The sequence below is a fragment of the Typha latifolia genome, chromosome 11 (genome assembly GCF_019914945.1).
Source record: "Typha latifolia isolate L0001 chromosome 11, TyphaL0001v2, whole genome shotgun sequence".
In the NCBI taxonomy this organism is placed as follows: domain Eukaryota; kingdom Viridiplantae; phylum Streptophyta; class Magnoliopsida; order Poales; family Typhaceae; genus Typha; species Typha latifolia.
This window is the reverse complement of record NC_133096.1, coordinates 8,590,184-8,611,011: the sequence shown is the minus strand read 5'-3', so window position 1 is coordinate 8,611,011 and position 20,828 is coordinate 8,590,184. Positions and strand designations below refer to the sequence as shown.

The 20,828-nt window shown below is 40.6% G+C and overlaps 4 protein-coding genes and 1 non-coding gene across 8 annotated transcripts; all 5 read right to left on the bottom strand.

The window, feature by feature from the left end:
* Nucleotides 1–17: 17 nt before the first annotated feature.
* On the bottom strand, nt 18–2,824 carry LOC140797397 (uncharacterized). Its single transcript, XM_073150796.1, has 3 exons — nt 2,481–2,824; nt 1,843–2,300; nt 18–708 (listed from the first exon to the last, which is right to left on the bottom strand). Exons 1-3 carry the CDS (start codon nt 2,643–2,645, stop codon nt 273–275), a joined length of 1,059 nt encoding a protein of 352 aa, XP_073006897.1. The 5' UTR covers nt 2,646–2,824; the 3' UTR covers nt 18–272.
* Nucleotides 2,825–3,258: 434 nt separating this feature from the next.
* On the bottom strand, nt 3,259–3,721 carry LOC140798141 (signaling peptide TAXIMIN 2-like). Its single transcript, XM_073151899.1, has 2 exons — nt 3,583–3,721; nt 3,259–3,493 (listed from the first exon to the last, which is right to left on the bottom strand). The coding sequence occupies exons 1-2, from the start codon at nt 3,678–3,680 to the stop codon at nt 3,370–3,372; spliced, it is 222 nt and encodes a 73-aa protein (XP_073008000.1). The 5' UTR covers nt 3,681–3,721; the 3' UTR covers nt 3,259–3,369.
* A 2,313-nt stretch (nt 3,722–6,034) lies between these two features.
* Nucleotides 6,035–8,336, bottom strand: LOC140797769 (uncharacterized protein At4g28440-like). The gene is made up of 2 exons (XM_073151417.1): nt 7,943–8,336; nt 6,035–6,515 (listed from the first exon to the last, which is right to left on the bottom strand). The coding sequence occupies exons 1-2, from the start codon at nt 8,202–8,204 to the stop codon at nt 6,325–6,327; spliced, it is 453 nt and encodes a 150-aa protein (XP_073007518.1). The 5' UTR covers nt 8,205–8,336; the 3' UTR covers nt 6,035–6,324.
* Nucleotides 8,337–9,946: 1,610 nt separating this feature from the next.
* LOC140797576 (callose synthase 12-like) lies at nt 9,947–19,878 on the bottom strand. 4 transcript variants are annotated; one of them, XR_012110686.1, is made up of 4 exons: nt 19,661–19,878; nt 11,845–17,192; nt 10,486–10,587; nt 9,947–10,277 (listed from the first exon to the last, which is right to left on the bottom strand). XR_012110686.1 is itself a non-coding variant. In XM_073151143.1 (4 exons), exons 2-3 carry the CDS (start codon nt 17,156–17,158, stop codon nt 11,846–11,848), a joined length of 5,259 nt encoding a protein of 1,752 aa, XP_073007244.1. In that variant the 5' UTR covers nt 17,159–17,192; nt 19,661–19,874; the 3' UTR covers nt 9,947–10,277; nt 11,845. The 4 variants fall into 4 exon arrangements, 3 of the variants coding, with proteins under 3 accessions (XP_073007244.1, XP_073007242.1, XP_073007243.1); XM_073151143.1 differs by lacking the exon at nt 10,486–10,587 and having other exon boundaries at nt 11,845–16,984; nt 17,039–17,192; nt 19,661–19,874; XM_073151141.1 differs by lacking the exon at nt 10,486–10,587 and having other exon boundaries at nt 19,661–19,875.
* Nucleotides 14,137–14,217, bottom strand: LOC140798350 (small nucleolar RNA J33). Its single transcript, XR_012110825.1, has one exon. It is a non-coding gene; the product is annotated as a small nucleolar RNA J33 (small nucleolar RNA).
* Nucleotides 19,879–20,828: the final 950 nt, after the last annotated feature.

Below are 20,828 nucleotides of genomic sequence, written 5' to 3'. Positions count from 1 at the left end.
TTTCACGGGCAAATTGGTAGCTCGCAAGATGAAACCTGTATATAATATTCCACGAAATGGGGTAACAAGAAAAGATACTAGAACGACCAACCGACCGAAACCTGCATATAATATTCCTCTATATTTTGCCTACAGATTAGACACATAGATTCACATCAACCATCTCAAATCTCAATCAAAGCTTGAACATCGCTCATCTCTTCCGCTTTCTCGAATAATACATATCGACCTTGTACCTTACCAGGGTCCAATAGGCAAACACACACTTGTCATTATGCCAGCAATCTTTTGATTCCAGCCTTCTGCTCTCCATTGAGATACTTAGGAAACTTGATATCAAATTTGATTCTAAGGTTCCCCTTCTTGGTCGGATCCTTGGGTATCGGCATGCCTTCCCGTGCAACGACTTCCTCATATCCAGGATGGATAACGTTGCTTATCGGAATAGTAATGCTACGACCATCCAAGCTAGTTAGTTGAGCGGTGTAACCAGTTAATGCTTCCACAAGCGATATCTTCTGCGTCGTGACGAGGTCGTTCCCTTCCCTTGTGAACACTGGATGGGGCTTCTCGTCGATGATGAAGACAAGATCAGCGGGAGCAACATTTGGTTGTTCGTTTCCTTTCTCCGGGAAGGTGATCTTGGTGCCCTTCTTCCAACCGGGTTTTATATTGATCGTCAGGATCTCCTCCACTGGCATTGTTTTCCTGAATACACATTATTAACACAACAAAGGGAGGGGTGTGGTTCAGTAAAAGTAGTCTGATAAGCTATACAGTTATTCACTAATTCAATTTCTTTTTTCTTTTTTCACGGGACAACTATATTTCACACCTTACATTTTTCACTCATAGTCTACATTTTCAATATTTGGATTTCAATCTCTCCATTATGGGCTTTATCCTTACAATACGCGGAAAATAGACTATGACCTATAGACAGAAAAAATATTTCATTAGATTTTTAAAAATACCCTTCTCTTATCTCTCCATAAGAGTGGCCTCCTCTTAGAAAATATGAGAGGGCATTTTCAAAATATCAACTTTGATTTTCATAGAATATCTTATTTTTGATACCTTTCCCTCAAAACATGAGGCTTAAAATGTAAATACTGAAAGGTAGAATTCATCTATAGGTACAAATTCTAGTCTTGCATTTTAGGGCGAGCTACAAACCAAGAAATTGCTTAAATGAGACTCTTAACTCTAGACCTATGAAGCAATCAAATTATTATTTTATATGCATTACTTGTAGAACCATTTAATTTAGTTCAAACCTCAACGACAATCCCATTACATATCCTTTAAGATCAAGGAGATTGTTTGGAGAGATAGGATAGGAAGTAATCTATCAACATTGGTTCACAGATTTATACAATATGTATGGACCTTGGGTAGTTGGGATTCGGTTCAAATTTTAAACTAAATTATTCCGATTAAAAAATTTTAGTTTAAGTAGGAAAAAAACAATCTACTCTAATTAAACTAAGATTTCAACTATATTCTCATCCATCTTATTTTTGATACCTTTTCTCTGAGAACACATACATTTTATGGCATCATGTCACTACACAAAGCAAAGGTGTAATACTTGTAGTAAAATTGGAAATTCACTACTATCTTTTTAAAAGGATCTCGACGTTCATGGGTTTATGTTCTTCTAGTTCTAATGCTATAAGCTAGTGCGATGAAACTTCGGTCGCCTGGGAATAAATATAATTTAGATTCTATCTATAAGATAAAAAGAAGGCCCATGAGATAAAAGTAAATGCAAAAGATTATATTTTTTGGCACAAAGGGAACAAATAAAACCAAACTTATAAAGAGAGGAACTGAACGCACCCGCTCACATCTGCAATCTCTCTAGAAATCTTCATCTTTTTTGTTGCTCCCTTATACAATTCCTCCAAGCTGCACGGCAACGACCTCTCGATCGCCGCCGCCTTGTGCTGCCGGTGCGAGTTCATGTGGACATCGGCACCGCCAGCGCCGGCGGCGGCGGTGAATGCTGACCTGAAGAAGTCGTCCCCGAATGACCCACTGGAGAACCTCGATCCACCCATGCCGCCGCCGCCACCGCCGCCGCCGCCGCCGCCCATGCTAGCAAACGGACTCGATGACCCGAAGAACTCCGCGAATATGTCGTCTGCGTTCCTTGGGTTGAAGCGGAACACTGTGGGCCCATCTCCGCCACCTCCCTGGAAGAAGGAGCTGCCCGCCCCTGGCGGCGGGACCTGCCCCTTGAGCCCCTCTTCCCCGTATTGGTCGTAGACGGCGCGCTTCTGGGGATCACTTAGTACCTATAGAATGGCGAGCAATTGGCTAAAAAGGGAAGAAATTCGAAACGAAAAATATATCTTTAGAGGGAATTCGAGATAGGTGTGGCGAGAAACGAATCTTTAGAGGAAATATGAAACGATCTTTAAGGGAATATCCATAATTCGTAGGAGATTCGTGATGGGGTATGATTAAATATTTACCTCGTAGGCCTCAGAGATCTGTTTAAATTTGGCTTCGGCTTCCTTCTTGTTGTTCGGATTCTTGTCAGGATGCCATTTCATGGCGAGCTTCCGATAAGATTTCTTGAGATCGTCGTCGCTCGCGTTCTTGTCGACCTGAAGGATCTTGTAGTAATCCACTCCCATCTCTCTCGGATTCCTATCGCTCTTCTCCTATTGCTTCTCTCAATTAATCAATGGAGTTGGGTTGGAAGTTGTCTTATGATGGAGAGAAGCGAGAGGAAGCGAGGAGGAGGAGGTAGAAGCGGAAGGTGGAAGCATCTGGAAGAAAGAGAGTGGGATAACTCTCTAGAAAGCTCGAGAAGAAGCTGGACTAGTTTGTTATGATTATAAACTAGTAAGACGGCATATGCACAGCACGTGATCATTTAATTTTATATTTTGTACAAAACCTGCTCCTCGTTGGAGGATATTTAATAGTCAATTTCTCGTTTTTAGAGTACTTTTTTTTTAATAATTAAAAAAACAAAACAATGTTCACATCTGTAGCTCTTCTATAAATCTCGGTTTGATTCTCTTCGTGAACGCTAAAATTAATATGTTAATCTACGAGCTCATAATTTAGAATAATGATCAGATATGCATCATTTGATTTTTTTTTTTCTTAATACGAAAATTTCGTAGACAATCGTGGTTCAAATCCAGCAGCTTTAATAGTTTAATTAAAACACTATTAATTTTTCTTACAAAAATTATTGATCTCCAAAAGCTCCACTTGGTTTAGACCAATAATATCCACGTATATTAATACACATATGCATGAAACTTCGAAAAAAAAAAAAGAATTACAACAAAAGATACAGTAGATAATTTGTCAAATAAACAACTAATTCTGAATAATATTATACAACTAGCATGGGATTAGATCAACAAAGCATTGTATCACGCTCACTGGAAGCTGGATGAGATCCATCGGAGTATTTGCCAACCAAGCGAAGCATACACAGCAAGGGCACACGATCGTCAACAGAGTTCTGCAATGTAAAATAGTAAAAGTATTAGATGAAGAGGTTGAGAGAGATGGTAGATGAAATAATTGAGATAAGAAGAAGGATTTACTAACCCAATGATCCAAATGATGGCGCCAACAATGGAGAGGACCAACGAGAGCAAGGCGAAAGGTAAACCTATCAAGAAACCCAAAGGCTTGCAATCCCCCATTGTTCTCTTCGATCTTTCTACGTCGTTTGCTTCTATTTCCTCCTCCCTCTGTACGGTTCTCATTCTTCTCCTCTCGCTAACAATCTATTTTGAGATAGTTATGAAAAGAGGACACCTTTTTTTTTTTCCAGCTCTTTTTATATCCGCAGAGGGATTTAGAAGAAGAAAAATGTCACGACTCGAGTGCTTAAATTAGCATGTCTTTTATAACTTTGTATAATTAATAGCATTTTATAAGGTGTATTTAATTGCTCCACTTTGTCTTTATTCGAATTCTACCATCTTCCTATATTCTTTTTCTAATTTTGGTATGTATCTGATGAGTGCTTGGACTAATCTACATGGATCAAATTGGTACTAAAGTAAGATTTTTTTTTTTTCCGAAAGATTAAATTTTGTCACGCTGCTTAGAAAGATTAGAGTATGATGTGGGTCAAAGACAAGATAATACCATCTGAATCATTTTGTCAAGTGCAGGCTCTGTGTTCATCAATTGAACCTAAAACTAGGCCAGCTCAAGCTTGGTTTGTTTGCTCGAGACTTACCACCTCTATTATCGTTATATTTTTCATCCAAAATTAACGGTGTTTGTGTCTTTCTAATTGTGTGTGTGTGTGTGTGTGTGTGTGTGAGAGAGAGAGAGAGAGAGAGAGAGAGAGAGAGAGAGAGAGAGAGAGAGAGAGAGAGAGAGAGAGAGAGAGAGAGAGAGAGAGAGAGAGAGGCAAAGGCTCTCTCACTCACGTTTGTTCCTTTCTTTGGAGCATGAGTAGAGTCAATTGCTACACTTTTGTTCTCTAAATTTACTCCTCCAGTTGATGACTTCTGTTGGAGGGCTCAGGAATATATCACATGCAGCGTGCACAAAATGCCATGATGCAATCCCCCCCACTATCCACAATCCTCGCTATCATCACACGCCCATCTCTTTATATATACTAGCAGTGGAAGCCACTAACATCTATAGTATCTCCCATCCTAATGGCTTCCATAGTAAAGCAAATCTCGCTGCTATTCTTCCTCCTCTTTCTTTCCTTATCCTCCCAACAAACCCATGCAAGGAAGAACTATTTCTTCTTTAACAAGATAACACGCACCGAGGACTTGAAGCAAGCTGTCGCGCCGGCCCCCGTCGTCGGAAATGACGACGCTGGAACAGCTCTGCCTCCCCAAAGTCATCATGGTTATGGCCTTTATGCCCATCTCGCCGACGAATCCTTGCCGACCGCCATGACCAACTACTACACTGAGCTTGATGGCGAAGGCTACGTTCCTTCAAAGTTTTCAAATGAGGAGTTCAACCAGAAAAGGTACGAGACCAAGGAGGTGTGGCCTAATAGGCACTATGGTATGAGTGATGTAGAGAATGGCAGGTACTATTACGATGTTAATGGCGAACGATATGGTAATCGATATGAATCAAGAAACATTCCTGGTGATGGATATAGCTATGAGACTGGTAATGAGTATGAAGATGCAGTGGATGAGTTCCAAAAGAATTACCAAGATAACCAGGAGAGCCCAGAGGAGTTTGCCCCGTGAAATATTTATCTTTAGTTTTTAGTTGCTACCAACTACGTCATAGCTAATTACGACAAACATGTACGACTGTTGCCAGATTTATGCTTGTCATATTGCATTTGAGTGTGTGGTTTATGAACTATATTATGGGAGTTTATTAATTTTTCACTTGCGTCTACATTCTTTTTCTAAAATTAAAGGGGGGAAAAAACTACTCTACCACGAGAGTACTCCCTGTTACATGTATCGTATATTATTTATTTAGCAAAACCAACCTGAAATTGCTTATAATTTGCAGCAATTTGGACTGAATATGCTCAGGCCTGTTTTCCATGATAAATAATGAGACGCTGGAAACGAAAATGTAAGAGGAGAACAACAGTTGCACATTACCCTTTAGCAGCAACTCATACTATATCAACAGTATATAGTAATCCTACATAACAATACGAATACTGGACATCCGAAAGATTGAGAGAGCTGATAACACTAAAAGGAATAGGAAAAGAAAAGATAAACATGGTGGGTGACAGAGAAACTAGCGATACTTCTCTGTTTCATGTGTACACCTTGTTGATGCAGCATGGCAAGGTCTGTTGAGACCGTCCAGAGAATACACATCTCAAAGGAAAAAAAATGTGAGTACATAATACAATATACATCTCTGGGTGTATCTGCATTTTGTGTGCACGAGAGCACGCGCAATAGAGAGAGATGTCATGTCCATTGTGACAGAAGATTACATGAAGTAAAACAAATCAAATTAATTGGTTGTACCTTTAGTAGAATAAAGCGAATAGATATCAGTATATCACAGATTCTGTCACCAGTAAAACTTTTGCATCTAAGTTCACTTAATTGTGCATCAGATAAAATAACATGTCTTCAACGACTTACAGCCACTGTAAAAACCACAATGATGCAGCATATAACCTAGTCATGAGTAAAATTCTTAATGAAACACGACACCATCACTTGCTTCAACAAGAAATTTCCAACTTCATACTGTTTCTGGAGAACTTTTGTTTCAGATAAATTACCAGGTTGACAAGATGAGAACTAACCGCTAAGTCTGCAGGACTTCAAGGGCTCCTTCAAAGGTCAATCATCAGCCAAGCAACAGTCTTCATTCCTCAACGACATTGACAAGTTCATACTCAACAAGCGACAAATTGTTGTCCTCCTTTACTGTGAAACTAGAAGGTTCAGTAACTTCAACACGGCCCCACTTGTCAACAGCTAGTCTCATCGAGCCTTTGAACATATCAATCTTTGCATTACGGAGAATGACGGTGGCGCCTGATTCCATCATATCAACTGTAGAAAGATAACAAGTTAACAAACAACATATCAAAAGAGAGTAAATGAAGAGTCAGGTTGGGCGATCAACATAAAATATAAGGCCTAAAATTAACTGAGGGCAAATTCTGTTTGCACATGAACATAGGCATAACAAATTCAAATGGGATTCTTTGTAATCTAGTTCTAGATTACAAAGAGATTTCCTCCAACGGGTGAGGATTTGGGGAAATTAGCTTTGGGTTTGAATCCGGGCTCAAACCTGACCATTTAACACAGATATTAGTCATGTCGGTGTCCCACCCGTGTCTCGCTGTGTCACCCCTGTGTCCAATATTTTTTAATATTTTTTTTAATTAAGGATACTTCAGACCTGTGTAGGACACGTGTCCCCGACTCGTGTCGTGTCCGTGCTTCATAAGTGCTAACCAATAGTCCAATAAGGATCGGGAGGACCCTGTTCCGACTTATCTGCATATCTATTGTATACACCGGGAGCGTCTAATTTGTGAAGCCTGATATGACACTCAACTTATGCACCACCACATGCTGCAATCAGCATTTAACCTCCATGTTGATCGAATCCAGATTCATAAGAAGAACATTGGGTGGTCCTGAATCATCTTAACTTAAAAATGATTATGACACTCAATGCAGATGTAAGTGTTTTATAGACTGCTGGACATCACATATACATTACCCCTACTGTCGAGGATTATCCGGAAAACCCAAGGTATGTTGGTCCAGTTTGGAAGTAGGACAGTGCTGGTTGAAATAAGTCTCTTAGCACCCAAGTTCTCCGATTATTCTGGAATATATGGTTGGCTTCATTTTGTTCGATCATTCGACAAAAGAAAGCAAAAGGGAAAACATTATAGATTTAACGATAGTTCACCATGGAACCCTAGCTGATTTCTCATTATTTCTTATTCACTTGACTAGCAAAAACCTTATTGCAGCTCTAAAGTTGATTCAATAACAATAAGTCAGGACCAAACTCAGTGTATGAATACCATTATGTGAGAAAACAAAGAGCATCTAGCTATCCTAAGTAGCTACGGTTCAACAGAAAGAAAATAAGGTTCAACTTTATGGAAAACTTTTTTGAGAAATGATATCCAATATAAAAAATGTACCAAAATGATATCTTTAGGATCTAGATACAAATACCATATCAAGGCAACTGAAAAAGATAAAGGAACAAATAAATTTCTTCTTACTTTCCCTTCATGAAAACCCAAATTGAGAATTAGGTCCACGACTATATATGATAAAGAAAGAATATAACATAAACTGCAAAATTCCAATTGCATACATTTCAATCAATCAAATCTCAAAATACCGACATCAAAAACATATAATCCAGAATAAAATCCAATCAGCATTTCGATTTCTTAAAAAAAAAACCAAAGAGAGATCAAGAGAAAAAGATGACAAAATCGAACCCTGCTCGTTGCGGGCGGTGAAGACGATAGTGCCAGTCTCGTCGCCAATGAGGCACTCGGCGATCTTGGTCGGGCGAAGGTTGCCGGAGGCGGCGGCAGCGGCGCGGCCTTTGTTGAGGACGGTGGTGGAGCTGAGGACCTTCGCCGTGAGGGTGTGCCCCGACGTCCCCGGCTTGAGCTGATCCACCTTCGTGAACACTGGCTTCCTCTTAGGCACAGCGCCCCCTCCACCACTCTGCTGCTGCTGCTGAGCCGTCGCCATGAATGCAGAAACCCTAACCCTAGAAAGGAGAAATTAGCAGCTAAGTGGCTAACAAGTGGAGAGAACCAAGGAGTTTGAGATTGGTGCAGACTAATCGGGAAAGTCTCTCGCGTACGGTGACTCGCGGAACGCGTTACGCGTTTGCAAGCGCTAGACGGTCGTCTTTATTTGCTTCCTTTCTGTTTATAAAATTTAGGTGAAACTTTATTTTACCTTATATGTTAAAGGCATAAATTTAGTTCACGCGTATAATTTTATTTATAACATATTAAAAAAATATCAATCTATATGGTAAAAGTATGACAAATGTATTGAACTGAATGTATGTCTATTTTTATTATATTTTTATCATATAAAATTTAATTGATATATTTTAAATATATTACAAAATTTATTTAATTATCTATAATTTTATTTTTATAGATTAATTAAATAAATGAAAAATAATAATTTTAGTTTAAATATAATTATAAGAGGGTAAGTGATACAAATAAAATTATAGGAGGTGAGGTGAATTTAAACAACCACAAGATTAAAATATAATTTCTCTTAGAATTTAATATTTTACATGCATAATTTTTTAGAATAATTACATCTCGACCCCTTCAACTATTGCTCTACGTCACCCTCACCCCTCGAGAAAAAAGTATTTTTTTTTTTTTGACTGCAAAAGAGCTGAGGTCAGCTTCGATTATTTTGCTGTCGCCACGTGTCCGCGTCGACAGCTAACAGGTTACATAATTCCGGTGGAGCGTTATTTAGACGCTCCACGTGGCAGTACGCCGAGGCCAAACTGGCCTTCGCTGCTGCCCAGTCTGCGACCGCATTGGCCTCTCTCCCAACATGGGTTAACCTGATCTCACCACACTCACTAGCTAAACGCGCGCATTCACTCGCGAGGTTTCGGACGCGCCATGGACTGCGCTCTGGTTGCTGCACGCAGCTGATGGCCTCGGTGCAGTCAGTCTCTACCTGTAGTCTGGATCCTCCCCCCGCCATCCTCAACGCCAGCCGGATAGCCTAGAGTTCGGATTGAAGCGCCGAGGCGCCCGGGCACGGCTCCCACCCTGCCTGAAGAAACTCTCCCTCCGCGGTACGGAAGATGGCCGCTGCTCCACCTTGGTACGCACCAACTCGCAGGGCCTCGAGAAAAAAGTAGACAGATTCCCTCACTAAACTATTTAAATATATTATCAGCCTCTCCGTCTCTCTTCTATATAATTCCATCTTCTCTTTTAATGATATATATGACAATTTCTTCAAATATTATCTTCTATAATTTTTCCAAGCATTAAACTCTAGTAGTTAGTAAATCTTTTATATTACTTCTAATAGAGGGAGATTAGTTATACAATTAGATAATGCAGGGTTAATGTATGTTTTTTTTTTCTTGAGAGGTTGAAAGTAAATCAGAGTGGTGATAGTTGAGAAAGTCAAAATCTAATTTTTTTTTTAGAGTGACATTGTTATCGTCCATTAAATATGGCATGTCGGATTGGATAAGATGCCATATAATTTCTCACAAGATTACTGGATATTTTCCTAATTACGGATATGCAATAATAGTGAAATTAAATGTGACTTACTACCATAAATTAAGTTCTTTTGTGCCCTTTTTTTTAATCACCTCTCAACCAGATATCAGCTTGCTATGGACTGTCTGGAAATTTCTTTCAAGAGATGGATGTTAGATTACTTTCACTTGATAAACTTAGCGTACAAAAAGTATAAATCTATGTGCATTTTGATTAATAAAGTGGTATAGCCTCATGCAAACCCAATGACTTCTCCAACGATGAGAACATTACAAACAGAAGCAGGCACTCTGTGCCTATCAAATTACATCATGTTGAATTTTCTAGATAAGCGAGCAGAAATACCACTCCTATTCAAAATTGATATTCCACAAACTACATCTCTACCACAAAATTCCATACGTGTAATCAAATTCAATAAGATACAGCATCAAATTTACAGGTGAGGAAACAGGAGATATACCCAACTGGGATGACAGAGAAGGCCAACTGTACAGATAAATGGGCTCCATGAACACACTGGAGAAGAACTCTGGACCTGAAAAAGATTCCTAGTGTTAGTTGAAGTTCAAACAGCTTATGCATATAAGAAGCCTGAGCAGGAATGGAACCGAAGAAAGGAAAACATCACAAGCATTTATAAAAAATAGCTTCTAGATGTTTTCAGCAACTTAGATTGTTCTCCATATAAATTTAAGACTATATTTGTCATGCTGATTCGGACCATAATATATGCATGCACCCACCTATATGGTGTTCCAGTTCTATTTAGAAACTTCCATCTTGAACAACCTTGATGCCTGCTGTGGAAGACAATATATGCAGACTTATTGACCAAAGTGATCCAGCTTGTGCAAGTAACCAAATGGGAAGATGAGAGTAGAGAAGTGAAACAATATTTAGTCAATTTGACGAACATAAAGGAGCACAAGGTGTACACCATGAAAGCATAATTGAAACATTTTCCAAAACTCAGGAATAATATTCTAATCTTAAAGCTCTCATACATCAAGACATTTTCTAAATCTTGTTAAAAACAATAATTGTTCGTAGCTAGTACAACAACCCTTAGGAATCCTTCTTTCTATAATGCTCCAGCATGATGCTTTCAGGACCTTCATACAAAAGCATCCGTGACACCTTGTTACTGACATTTTATAAGTAGATCTTTTGCACATTAACAGTTAGAAATTCAATAGTCAATATCTTGTCATGTTTTATATGATGCACTCACCATAATAGCATTCTCAGTATGTACAAGTTCCCATTAACATTTCCAAGGTGATATGCTTTCAACGTCATCACTTGAGTATATATGTAACTAAAATGCCATGCAAAACCCCAGGATTTAATACATCTAGGATGACTGTATGCTTTTTACATTGGATGTCAGATGTGTTGATCTTTGAACAAAAGAACTTCCAGTCATGACATATTGATGTAGATTCATGTTCTAAACTGTTAACAGGCATAAGGATTTCCAGACAAATGGAACAAAAGAAGCCTTGGATTCAGTAATTGGAGGAAACCAAAGCCAAAACCTGTAGATGACTTGATCTTTTCAGTAATTGTGCACTCACCCATTAGTTGATACAAGATGCATAAGCAAGATGATGACAACTCAACTTCAAGGATCTAAAATCAGCATTATCTAGTCAAGAGCTAAATTTATGCAAAAGATCGAATATCAGAGATAAACAGACTCCCTTGTATGTTTTAGAGTTTGTTCTGTCAATGATTGCCAGGAAGTATCATTTTGCATTATCAAACTTGTAGCAATTAGTAGCATTAACTGAAAAGGTATATATAATTTCAGGGCCTCCACAGGCTATAAGCTAAAATGGCTCCAGTACTGGACAAACTTGCGACAGCTATAATAGGCGTACGATGGTTGCACTCAATATCACAAGCAGTAACTGCTAGAAGAAATTAAAAAAAGGAGATAAGGGCAGTTCATGAACAGGAAGTTTGCATGGAATTCCAGGCAATGACAACAACAGAAATATATTCAAAAGTATATTTATATGTACTTCACAAAACCAGAATTAATAGGATATAGAACAAGGGCAAACATACTAAGAATATATATAAATTAGAACAAGTACCTCAAGTTTTAGTTCTTTTCCCAGTAAGAATGCGGGATATCTGGAGACCCCTGCTAAATGCTTCATTGAAGAGAATCCTTGTCTGCATTTCCTGGAATCCGGGCAACCAGGATAACAATGCCACTGGTGCCATAACAACCACCCCCAACAATATGTCATACAAGCGTGCAATAGCAACCACAGTATCCCAGACCACAGTAGACTCAATAAATGGTTTGATCACTTGAGCAATGGAAATTAGTCCCCAACCAGTAGGGATAAAAGCCAAAAGACTTGTAAAAATGTCAACAATTTCAAATGCAGTGAACTTGAGCAATAGTATGATAACTAGTATCACAAGAATGATGACGAAGGCTTGGACACTGCGGTAGTAAATATGATCCTTTGCAGCATATTTATCCCGCGCATAAGCCATTATCACGAAAACTCCAAATAGTGCAACAACGCATATCCAAGAAAGAAGATAGACGGCAATACTGGTGCTGTTACTGGCAATCTTTAGCTGGTATATAATTGCATACTGAAAAAAGAAGTAACGGATATCTAATAATATTTCCAAGAGCTTTCCCCAAAGACCAGTTGTTCGAAGATGATCCTGTTCCTCGTACCACCACACTTCCCAACTCTGCTCAGATTTTGTGAATATCCCACCCCGGTACCATATCCAGTTCATAAAATCATCGAAGTCATAAACAGTTTTCAACCAATCAAAGCCTGATGGATTAAATGCAAAGGGAGCGATTATCCATGAAACTACCAGAAACCAGCTCGAGATTGTCATGATTATGTAAACAATCGTGCTCTTGGCAATAGCACTATAAGATGCATAAACAGTAAGGATCACCCCAAGCTCTATTGCTTTTAAAAAATGGCTACGGGCATAGAGCCTATAGTTCTCTGCAAAGCTCTTGTGCTGCACAACAAAGCCACGTCCAGTAGCCCTATATTTTGCACCTCCATGAAGAATTGTCCGCCCATAATAATGGGTTTTAGTTCCCATGGAGAAGGTGTAGAATACAGATGCAAGCTGGAACTGCATTGTTATGAAATCCCACACCGCAGGAAGGAATCCATGCTCAAGTGAGTTTTCTACAACCATAGGCAAAGCTGTGAAAATGCCAAGCTGGATAATGAACTGCTGATTAAGAACAGTTCCTAGTGCCGCATTACTAGTAGAGTCAGCATTCTGCCTGAATGCATCTTCAAGTCCACTGAGAGCAAGATAAAAGCGTCCCCATACAAATGAATATACTGTCAGGACCACCATCATAGTGTTGAAGTAGAAACCCACAGTCGTGTAGAAGAAGGAGAGCATCCGGAAGAAATCCAATCTATGACCCAATCTATAAACATCTCTACTTAAAGTCTGTTCTCCGTTGCCACTAGAAACCTTTGCTTCAAACATGGATACTTGATTTAGCCCTACATCGCGTCCCTTACCCACCTGGATATATTCATGATGTGTAACATTACCACCACGAAGTGTACAATTAAATCCTGCAAATATGTCCTCACTGATGTTGATTACTCTGGAAGCCTTACTAATACCACCTCGACTCAAGAACCAGAGGCGATCAAAGACATCAGGATGCCCATAATGCATTCGCACCTTTAGTGGGTTGGCTAGAACCCGCTGACCAAGGGTAACAAAGCTTGTCTCCTGAGCAGACATGAACCAAGCAAGCGAAGAAACAGAACCAGTGAAAACATGTTCCCTGACTCCTAAGAGTGTTGGTTTTCGAGCTCCATAGTAGTGATTATATTCTTCCAACAGATTCCGCATCTTGAGGGCCTCTTCAAAGTAGTTATCTTGGTTCATATCAATAGTCTGTACTGCATCACCCCTCGTGAAGATGAGGGCATGATTCTGGTTCTCTGGCTTGCCCTCCCCAAGCTTCAACGGTCCAGGCAACCTAATCCGATAAATCTCCACCTCCTTCTCAAGCCTCTGGTCATACTTAACAAGAACAGAGTAATACTCCACTTCATCTCTCCCAGTATTGACTTCATCAACATAGGCCACACGTACTGCTTCATTATTCTTCATTAGATACAATATCTCTTCAGCACGGGAGTCCTTCTTAGCCTTCTGGGAACCATATATCTGGCAGGCAACAACATAGGTGTACTTCATCATGACAGTTCCATACTCGTGGCCTTTAAACAATAAGCTAATGTTACTGCTTCTTCTGCTCAAGTTCCTCGATGATGGTGACTTGCCAACTCCATCCAAATTGTACGCATCCATGTCCCGCCGTGAAGATCCAAATGAACGAAGTTCCCTTGCCCCTTCCTTTATGTCATTCTCAGAAGCAGAATCAAGAAATGCAAGCATCTTGAGGGCCTTGTAATAGTACATCATGCCCCTTACTGTCCGTGACAATGTCTGGCCCCTGTATGAGGCCCAAAGCCGGAGATCCCTCAACTTTTTATCCCATATCTCTTCCTCATTAACCATTCCTTCCCTCCGCATGCGCTGTATGAAGTATTCCCAGTCGTCCACATAGATCTTCTGCAAATAAAATAGGATGGAGATGCCATCTTCATTCTCACTACGAAGCTGTTCCTTGCTGTACAAAATTTCCTCATTGTAGTATGGAGTCAAAACACTGAAAGCCATCATCTTTTCAACTTGGGGAGCTCGGGGCATGTTCATGAACAAGGAGTTGCTGAAGAAAGCAATACGCCGCTGAGCTTCGAGATTCTTCGGGACATTATTCATCGAATCCCTGGAGGTGAGAATAGTATGCAGTCGCCTTACCTGCCTATAGAAGATAGTATTTTCTTCGCTGGGAAATTCTATAGCTTTCTCAAAGAGCAGACTAGTGGTACTAGGTCTCAACAGCGCCAACCCTTCTTGCTTCAGTTGCCCCATGCTCTTCTTAGTTGTAGGAAAATCACGAATCACAATGTCATAAAGAGTCTGCAGAGTATTAACTACCTTGTTCAAATCCTTCTCTGGCTTGATCAGTAAGTCCAGAAGTGTTATCAGCTTGGCATGGATGTTGGGCAACACAGACATCTTATATTCCACTGTAAACTTCTCCACCTGCATGGATTCATCAAATGCGCCAAACAATTGGGTAACAATGGAGTGCTCCTCAGTCCTCTCCTTGATGATAAACAACAATAACTGCTTGACACTGTCATAGGCCTCAATGACTGCACACCGCCTGTACTCGTGCTTGCATATCTTGCTCCAGTGCTTCCTGTCAGATGCCACCAGCTCCTTCGCCTGGCTAAGAGCAAGCAACAACTCATTACTGAGCAACAAACACGGCCACCTGATCACACGAATATCCCAGAACTCATGTGGCAGCTCCAATAGCTCCAGCTCGCGATCACTGATAATGTCCTCCTCTCTGAATGTGCTGATGATCTCATTCCATATCAATGCGAACCTCCTGGCCTCCACCTGATTCACTTCGATCTTCTTATACGGCCGTCCCAGCCCGTACCGCAGCTTCAACCGCTGGATTGCATCGCTCAGCTTGGTGCGCAGGGTGCCGTGCTGCCTGAACAGCTGCTCCTCCGGCATCAGATTGAACTGAATGGCACTTGCGAAGAACTGGAACCTCAGCCTGAGCTGCTCAACGTTTCGGATCTCACCCAAGTGCGAGAAGAGCCCAACCAAAGCGCCAGTGAAGGAGGAGAAGATGGCGTACCAGATCTGGATATCCATTAGATAGATCAAGACGACGGGGGTCCACAAGATTGCCACCGCAAACCTGTTGGTATTCGTGAAGAACTCGTGCCATTCGTACTGAACATCGGTGATCTTGTATATGGCTTTCGACGGGGCGACCATGGGCTTGATCTGGAGGAAGTAGCTGAAGGTGAATTTGACGGCGAGGAGCGAGACCCAAAAGAAGGCGTACTTCGCATTGTCCACCACCCCTTCTCTCAACCCTCGTCCGACGAAGCTGCGGGTCTGGAACCACCAAGTGAGAACATAGAGGATCTTCCAATTCGTCTTCTCGAGAAAGTTCCGGACCCAGGGGATAATGAATAGCGCCACGGCCAGCAACTCCGGCAGCACAAAGACCGCTGTGGCCTCGAGGAAGTTGAAGATTTTCTGGTTCGCGGCCGGCGACCACCGCTTGTCCCGGTTCTTCTGATCCCAAATGCGAGCATAGAGGACGCTGAAAACGATCGTCCAGCTCACGGCAGCGATGATCTTGAGCACCATCCTCAACCCAAGCCGTAGCCTCTCCCTCGAGACCAAACTATACTGGGTGCCGGCGTCGAGGACGGACTGGAGCAACCGGAGACTGGCCCAGGTGATGAAGACGGTGAGGACTCGAACCTGGGTGTCGCGGTCGCGGAGGTTCTGCCACGGGTAGGTTTGGCCCCGCCACGCGACGATGGCGGCAGCCTGGAAGTAGAGGAGGAGCATGACCCAGAGGCGATCGAAGCTGCGGTAGATGTTCCAAAAGGAGCGCTGTTCGACGAACCCGGTCTTGCCAACGCGGTTCCGGTCAGGCGGCGTGGCGAAGAAGTTCCTCGACAGATCCATAGGCCACCGGAGTCGCTCGAACACGTGCCGGCTCCAGAAGTACTCGTTGATGTCGTCGTAGTTCCGCCACGCCGAGTGCGGCTTGGTCCCGTTCCGGCTGGATTCGACCTCTGCCTTGATGGTCTTGTAGACAGGCATCACGACCCCCTTCAAGAAGGCGTTCTCCCCTGAGACGGCGGGGAGCGCGGGGCGGCCGGTAGACTCGTCGATATAGCCCTCGAGGATGTGGTGGAGCTCCAGCGCCATGTTGTGGAAGATGTAACAAAGGCACTCCGGGACGAACCGGAGGTTCGCCGCCTCTCCCCAGATGAGGAGGTAGAGAGCGGAGTAGAGGAGGTTGCGTCTTGGGTCGTGGTGGGATTCGAATATATGGCTCCTCCGGCCGAGATAGGAGCACCATGAGGTGTAGTTGTGGAGAAGCTTCTTGCGAAGGGAGACAAGGACAGAGGTCTCGATGACGTCGATGCGTTCGGGAGAGTGGAGGCGCATCTGGGCGTTGGCGAGGAGGAGGACAAGGTGCTCGCGCTGGTTGCGGACGTTGTCGCGCTGGAAGCCGAAGAAGAAGCCAAGCCAGTCGAGGAGGTCGAGGTTGGGGGTCCATTGGACGAAGGGAGGTGGCCGGAGGCCCTCGACGTCTCCGATGGCGGCGGTGGCGGCGCGGACCTCCGGGAAGCGGAGGGAGGGGTGGTCGGCAAGGAGGTCGTTGATAGGTATTATGTTGTAGACCCCCTCGCCGGAGACAGCGGGTGGGCCCTGGGAGTGGGGTTGGTCCCGGTTCGGCCGCTGCCGAAGACTCATTTAGATTCTTTCTCCTCCCTCTCCTCCGGTGCTGCTGTTTGAGAGAGAGAAGAGAGATGAGAGATGAGAGAGGAAGTGGGTCAGATTTTTTGAAAACAAGAGATTCTTCTTATTTTTCTTTGGCTTTTTGCATATTACTCCCTACGTTTTACTGTCATTACGAAACCTTATCTCATATAGTTACAAGTTATCTCTTTCTTCATTATTTAGTATTTGTTGCACATCACTATTTCTTTTATCAAAATATCATTAGTTGTTCCTTTTCTCCTTTCTTTTTTGTCAAAAGGAGGAATGGAGGATGGATATTATTAGTCTTTTCTCAACAACAAAAAAAAAGATGGATATTTTAGACTTAAAAAGTTGAGAGTTAATAGATGATCGTGATGCTTGGTTTTTTAAAATAAGGTGCACTCAGTTATTAATTATAAATTTTCATTTAGGCGAAATTACTTTTATTACTCTCTTGAACATAATATCACTAAGCATTTTTTTTAATTAAACTGCTGATACAAACGCCATTAATGAATATGAGAACATAACTTAAATAACCCTAGTTTTATTGAAGATATACGTATGTATTCCAAAAGAAAGTCTAAGATGATTTAGTGATATAAAATAGAATTTTAAAAATATAAAGTGACTTTTGTTTAATAAAAAAAACACAAAAACAGTTTACTTTGGGTAAAAATTAATAATCCTAATTTAATTAAAAGTTCAAGGAAGTACACTGTACAAAATAAAAGTATAGAGATAAAATAATTCTTATCTAAAGTTTAAAAAAAATAACTTCTTTTTAGTAGAATAGTTTGATTTGCAAATATTAACACAGAGGGTGGTCATCTATGATACTACTAAAAACAACAGAGGAGCTAGACTAGACTTCTCATTTAGAGGAGTCAAATAAGATATTCAATATATAATTTTAAATTATATAGGGTTCTAGATGAAAGAAGAAAAAAATTGGTGTGATATGTCGATTGTCAGGACTTTTTAAAAATTGGGAAAAATTAATGGGAAAACTGAGACGTTATGGGCGAGGAGTAGGCGACTTTGACTGATGGCGGGGGGAGGAGGGTTGCTTCGATGCGGAGAGGAAGAAAAGGGTAGCATGGGAAATTTATCGGGTGCTGACTGTGCGAGTAAAAGGAAATGGCCAAATGGCGTCGACGAGACCCTTCTAGCTATAATCTATGAGCTAAGTCGTGGGAGAGGACGAGCGGTTTCCTTCTTCGAATCGTCCAAGTGTGGGGTCAGCTAAGCCGGCGACTAAAAATTATTAAATAACTCCGCAATTAATTATTTGCGGATATTTTTTAAAGCCTGTTCAACCAATAATTGAGGCCATGGATCTCGCCAGGTTGGATGGGGTCTTTATTACAGTCCAATTGGTGAGCTCTTATTTTCTATCATATATATAAATATAAAAAAATTATATTTTATCTATTCGTTGGCCCCAAATTTATTTACCCTCGTTTTTTACTTCTTCTAGTTATATTTAAACTGGAACAATTATTTATTCTATATTAATTAACTAATCTATGTATCGAAACTGAAGATATTTATTAGAGTTAAAATTATAGATAATTTGAAAAGCGTTCCAATGTATTTAAAATAATATTAATTAAATTTTATATTAAAAAATTACATATATTTAATATATTTGACATGTTTTTATTATATAAAATCCGTAAAATTATATGGGTCTAAATTTATATGTAAGCATGTAAGTGCATAATATTAGTTTTCCGTATATATAGAGAGAGAACTTTTCTTATTGTGAGCACAATAAGAAACTCAGTCAATCTCAATATCTCGAAGAAGAATGGTCTGAATGACTGAACCTCTCGCAACTTGACTCTGCTAAGGCTCCATTTAGACTCGGCTAGAGTATAAGCAAGCCAATCTGAATATTTAGTCTGAGCTTAAAATTAATTCCAAGCTAAACCTGAACGTTAGCTATTTTATTCGGGCTCGGCTTATATTGTATATTATCTAATTTATTATTCATATTTATCTCTTAAAATTAAGTTTGAGTGAGGGTCGAAGAAATTTAGAACGGTGGATAACTAGAATATTTTATGTGTCTAAAATTAGACTAATAAATACATTATAATATTTCTATGTATTATAATTACATACTCGAGATCTAGTGATATGTCAGTTACCCATAAAATACTATCTCCAGTGCATCTCAAATGACACAGAAAAAAATATATATTGGTAATAGAAATCTCAGCAACGGGAGCTGATGAGATTTTTATTAGCCTTTGTTTTTTTTTTTTAATCCAATCTCCGTTGAAGGCTTAAATCCGTAATCCGCTTTCCCAAGCAAATTACGAAACTGCCATCATCTTCTCCTAACTCTAATTAGTAATTACCCCTCTTCCTCCCCCCCGAAGCAATTAACCCTTCTTCTCCACTTTAATCCAATGGAAGTACAAAACAATCTCCGAGTAATTTCCTACGGAGAGATTAAGGAACGAGAGAGATCGACGAGCGTACCTGTGATTAGAGACGATAAAGGGAGCTGCGAGCAATATAGATTGGAGATCCGCAACGAGAAAGAGGTAGAGCTAGTGCAGAAGAGCCCTAATCTTGGTCCTCGAGAGATGCCATCGCTGCCGTCCAGACTCCAGAGTAGTAGGGATGAGTTCGGCGATAGCGGGCAACGTGAGAGGTGGAAACATTTGGCTGGGGTTTCACGCTGTGGGCCCAACGAGTGTTTTTGTCTGCTAGCCAACTGCAACTGCTGTTTCAACAAAAAAATAAATGTTTTCTTAGGCCATCCGCTACAGCTGTGGCTTTTCAAATGCTTTGAACTTAATGGTCGATAATTTATTAAGCTTCAAATAGATAGTTACAATTTGATACATAAAACTAAAAAGGACTCAAAATAACACATCAAAAGGCTCTACGGAGGTCATAAATATAAGCGGGCCAGCGTACTGTGTCTTCTTCATCGAGACTATAGTTTAAGCTTCTAATTAAGGAGAGTTTTCACCAATGATGGCATCCTCCAAAAATAAGGGGAAAAGAGGGCAGAGGGTGTGGTGTGACTAGGTATTCAGGACGTGAGAGTGGAGCTCAATGGCTAAGAAGGAGAATACGAGACGTATGGAGAGAAGGAAGAAGGTTAAGAGGATGAGAGGAAAAATGTCGAGGAGAAAGAAAATTGGGGTAAATATGAGGAGATGAGTACAAATTCCCTTAGTGAAAAAAGAGAGGAGGAGATCAACGACCATGAAGAAAGACCCTCTACTATAAGGCAGAGAGGGGAGGCCAAAACCCCCCTATCAAGGCTAGGGTCCGCATTAAATAACTCAGCAATTATTATGGTTCAATTTTATCTGAATTTTAATAATATTCTAATCTAAAATAGAAAAAAAAAGATAATCCTAAAACTAAAAGACTAAAATGATTAATTTGGAACTATAATATTAGAGAGGGAGAGATACTTTTATATAGCTTATGATTAGCTTGGGCAAGAAAAACAAATTAAATATATTAATTTGTTATTAAATCTAAACTTAAATTACTCGTAAAAATAAATTTTGAGCCTGAGGACTTTCTCTCAAAGATAATTATTTTATATTAATCTGAGAGATCTAGGGACAGCTAAACTCGGGGGCAAGGAAGAAATAGCAACTCCCGTTGAATTCCCCCAGGAGGC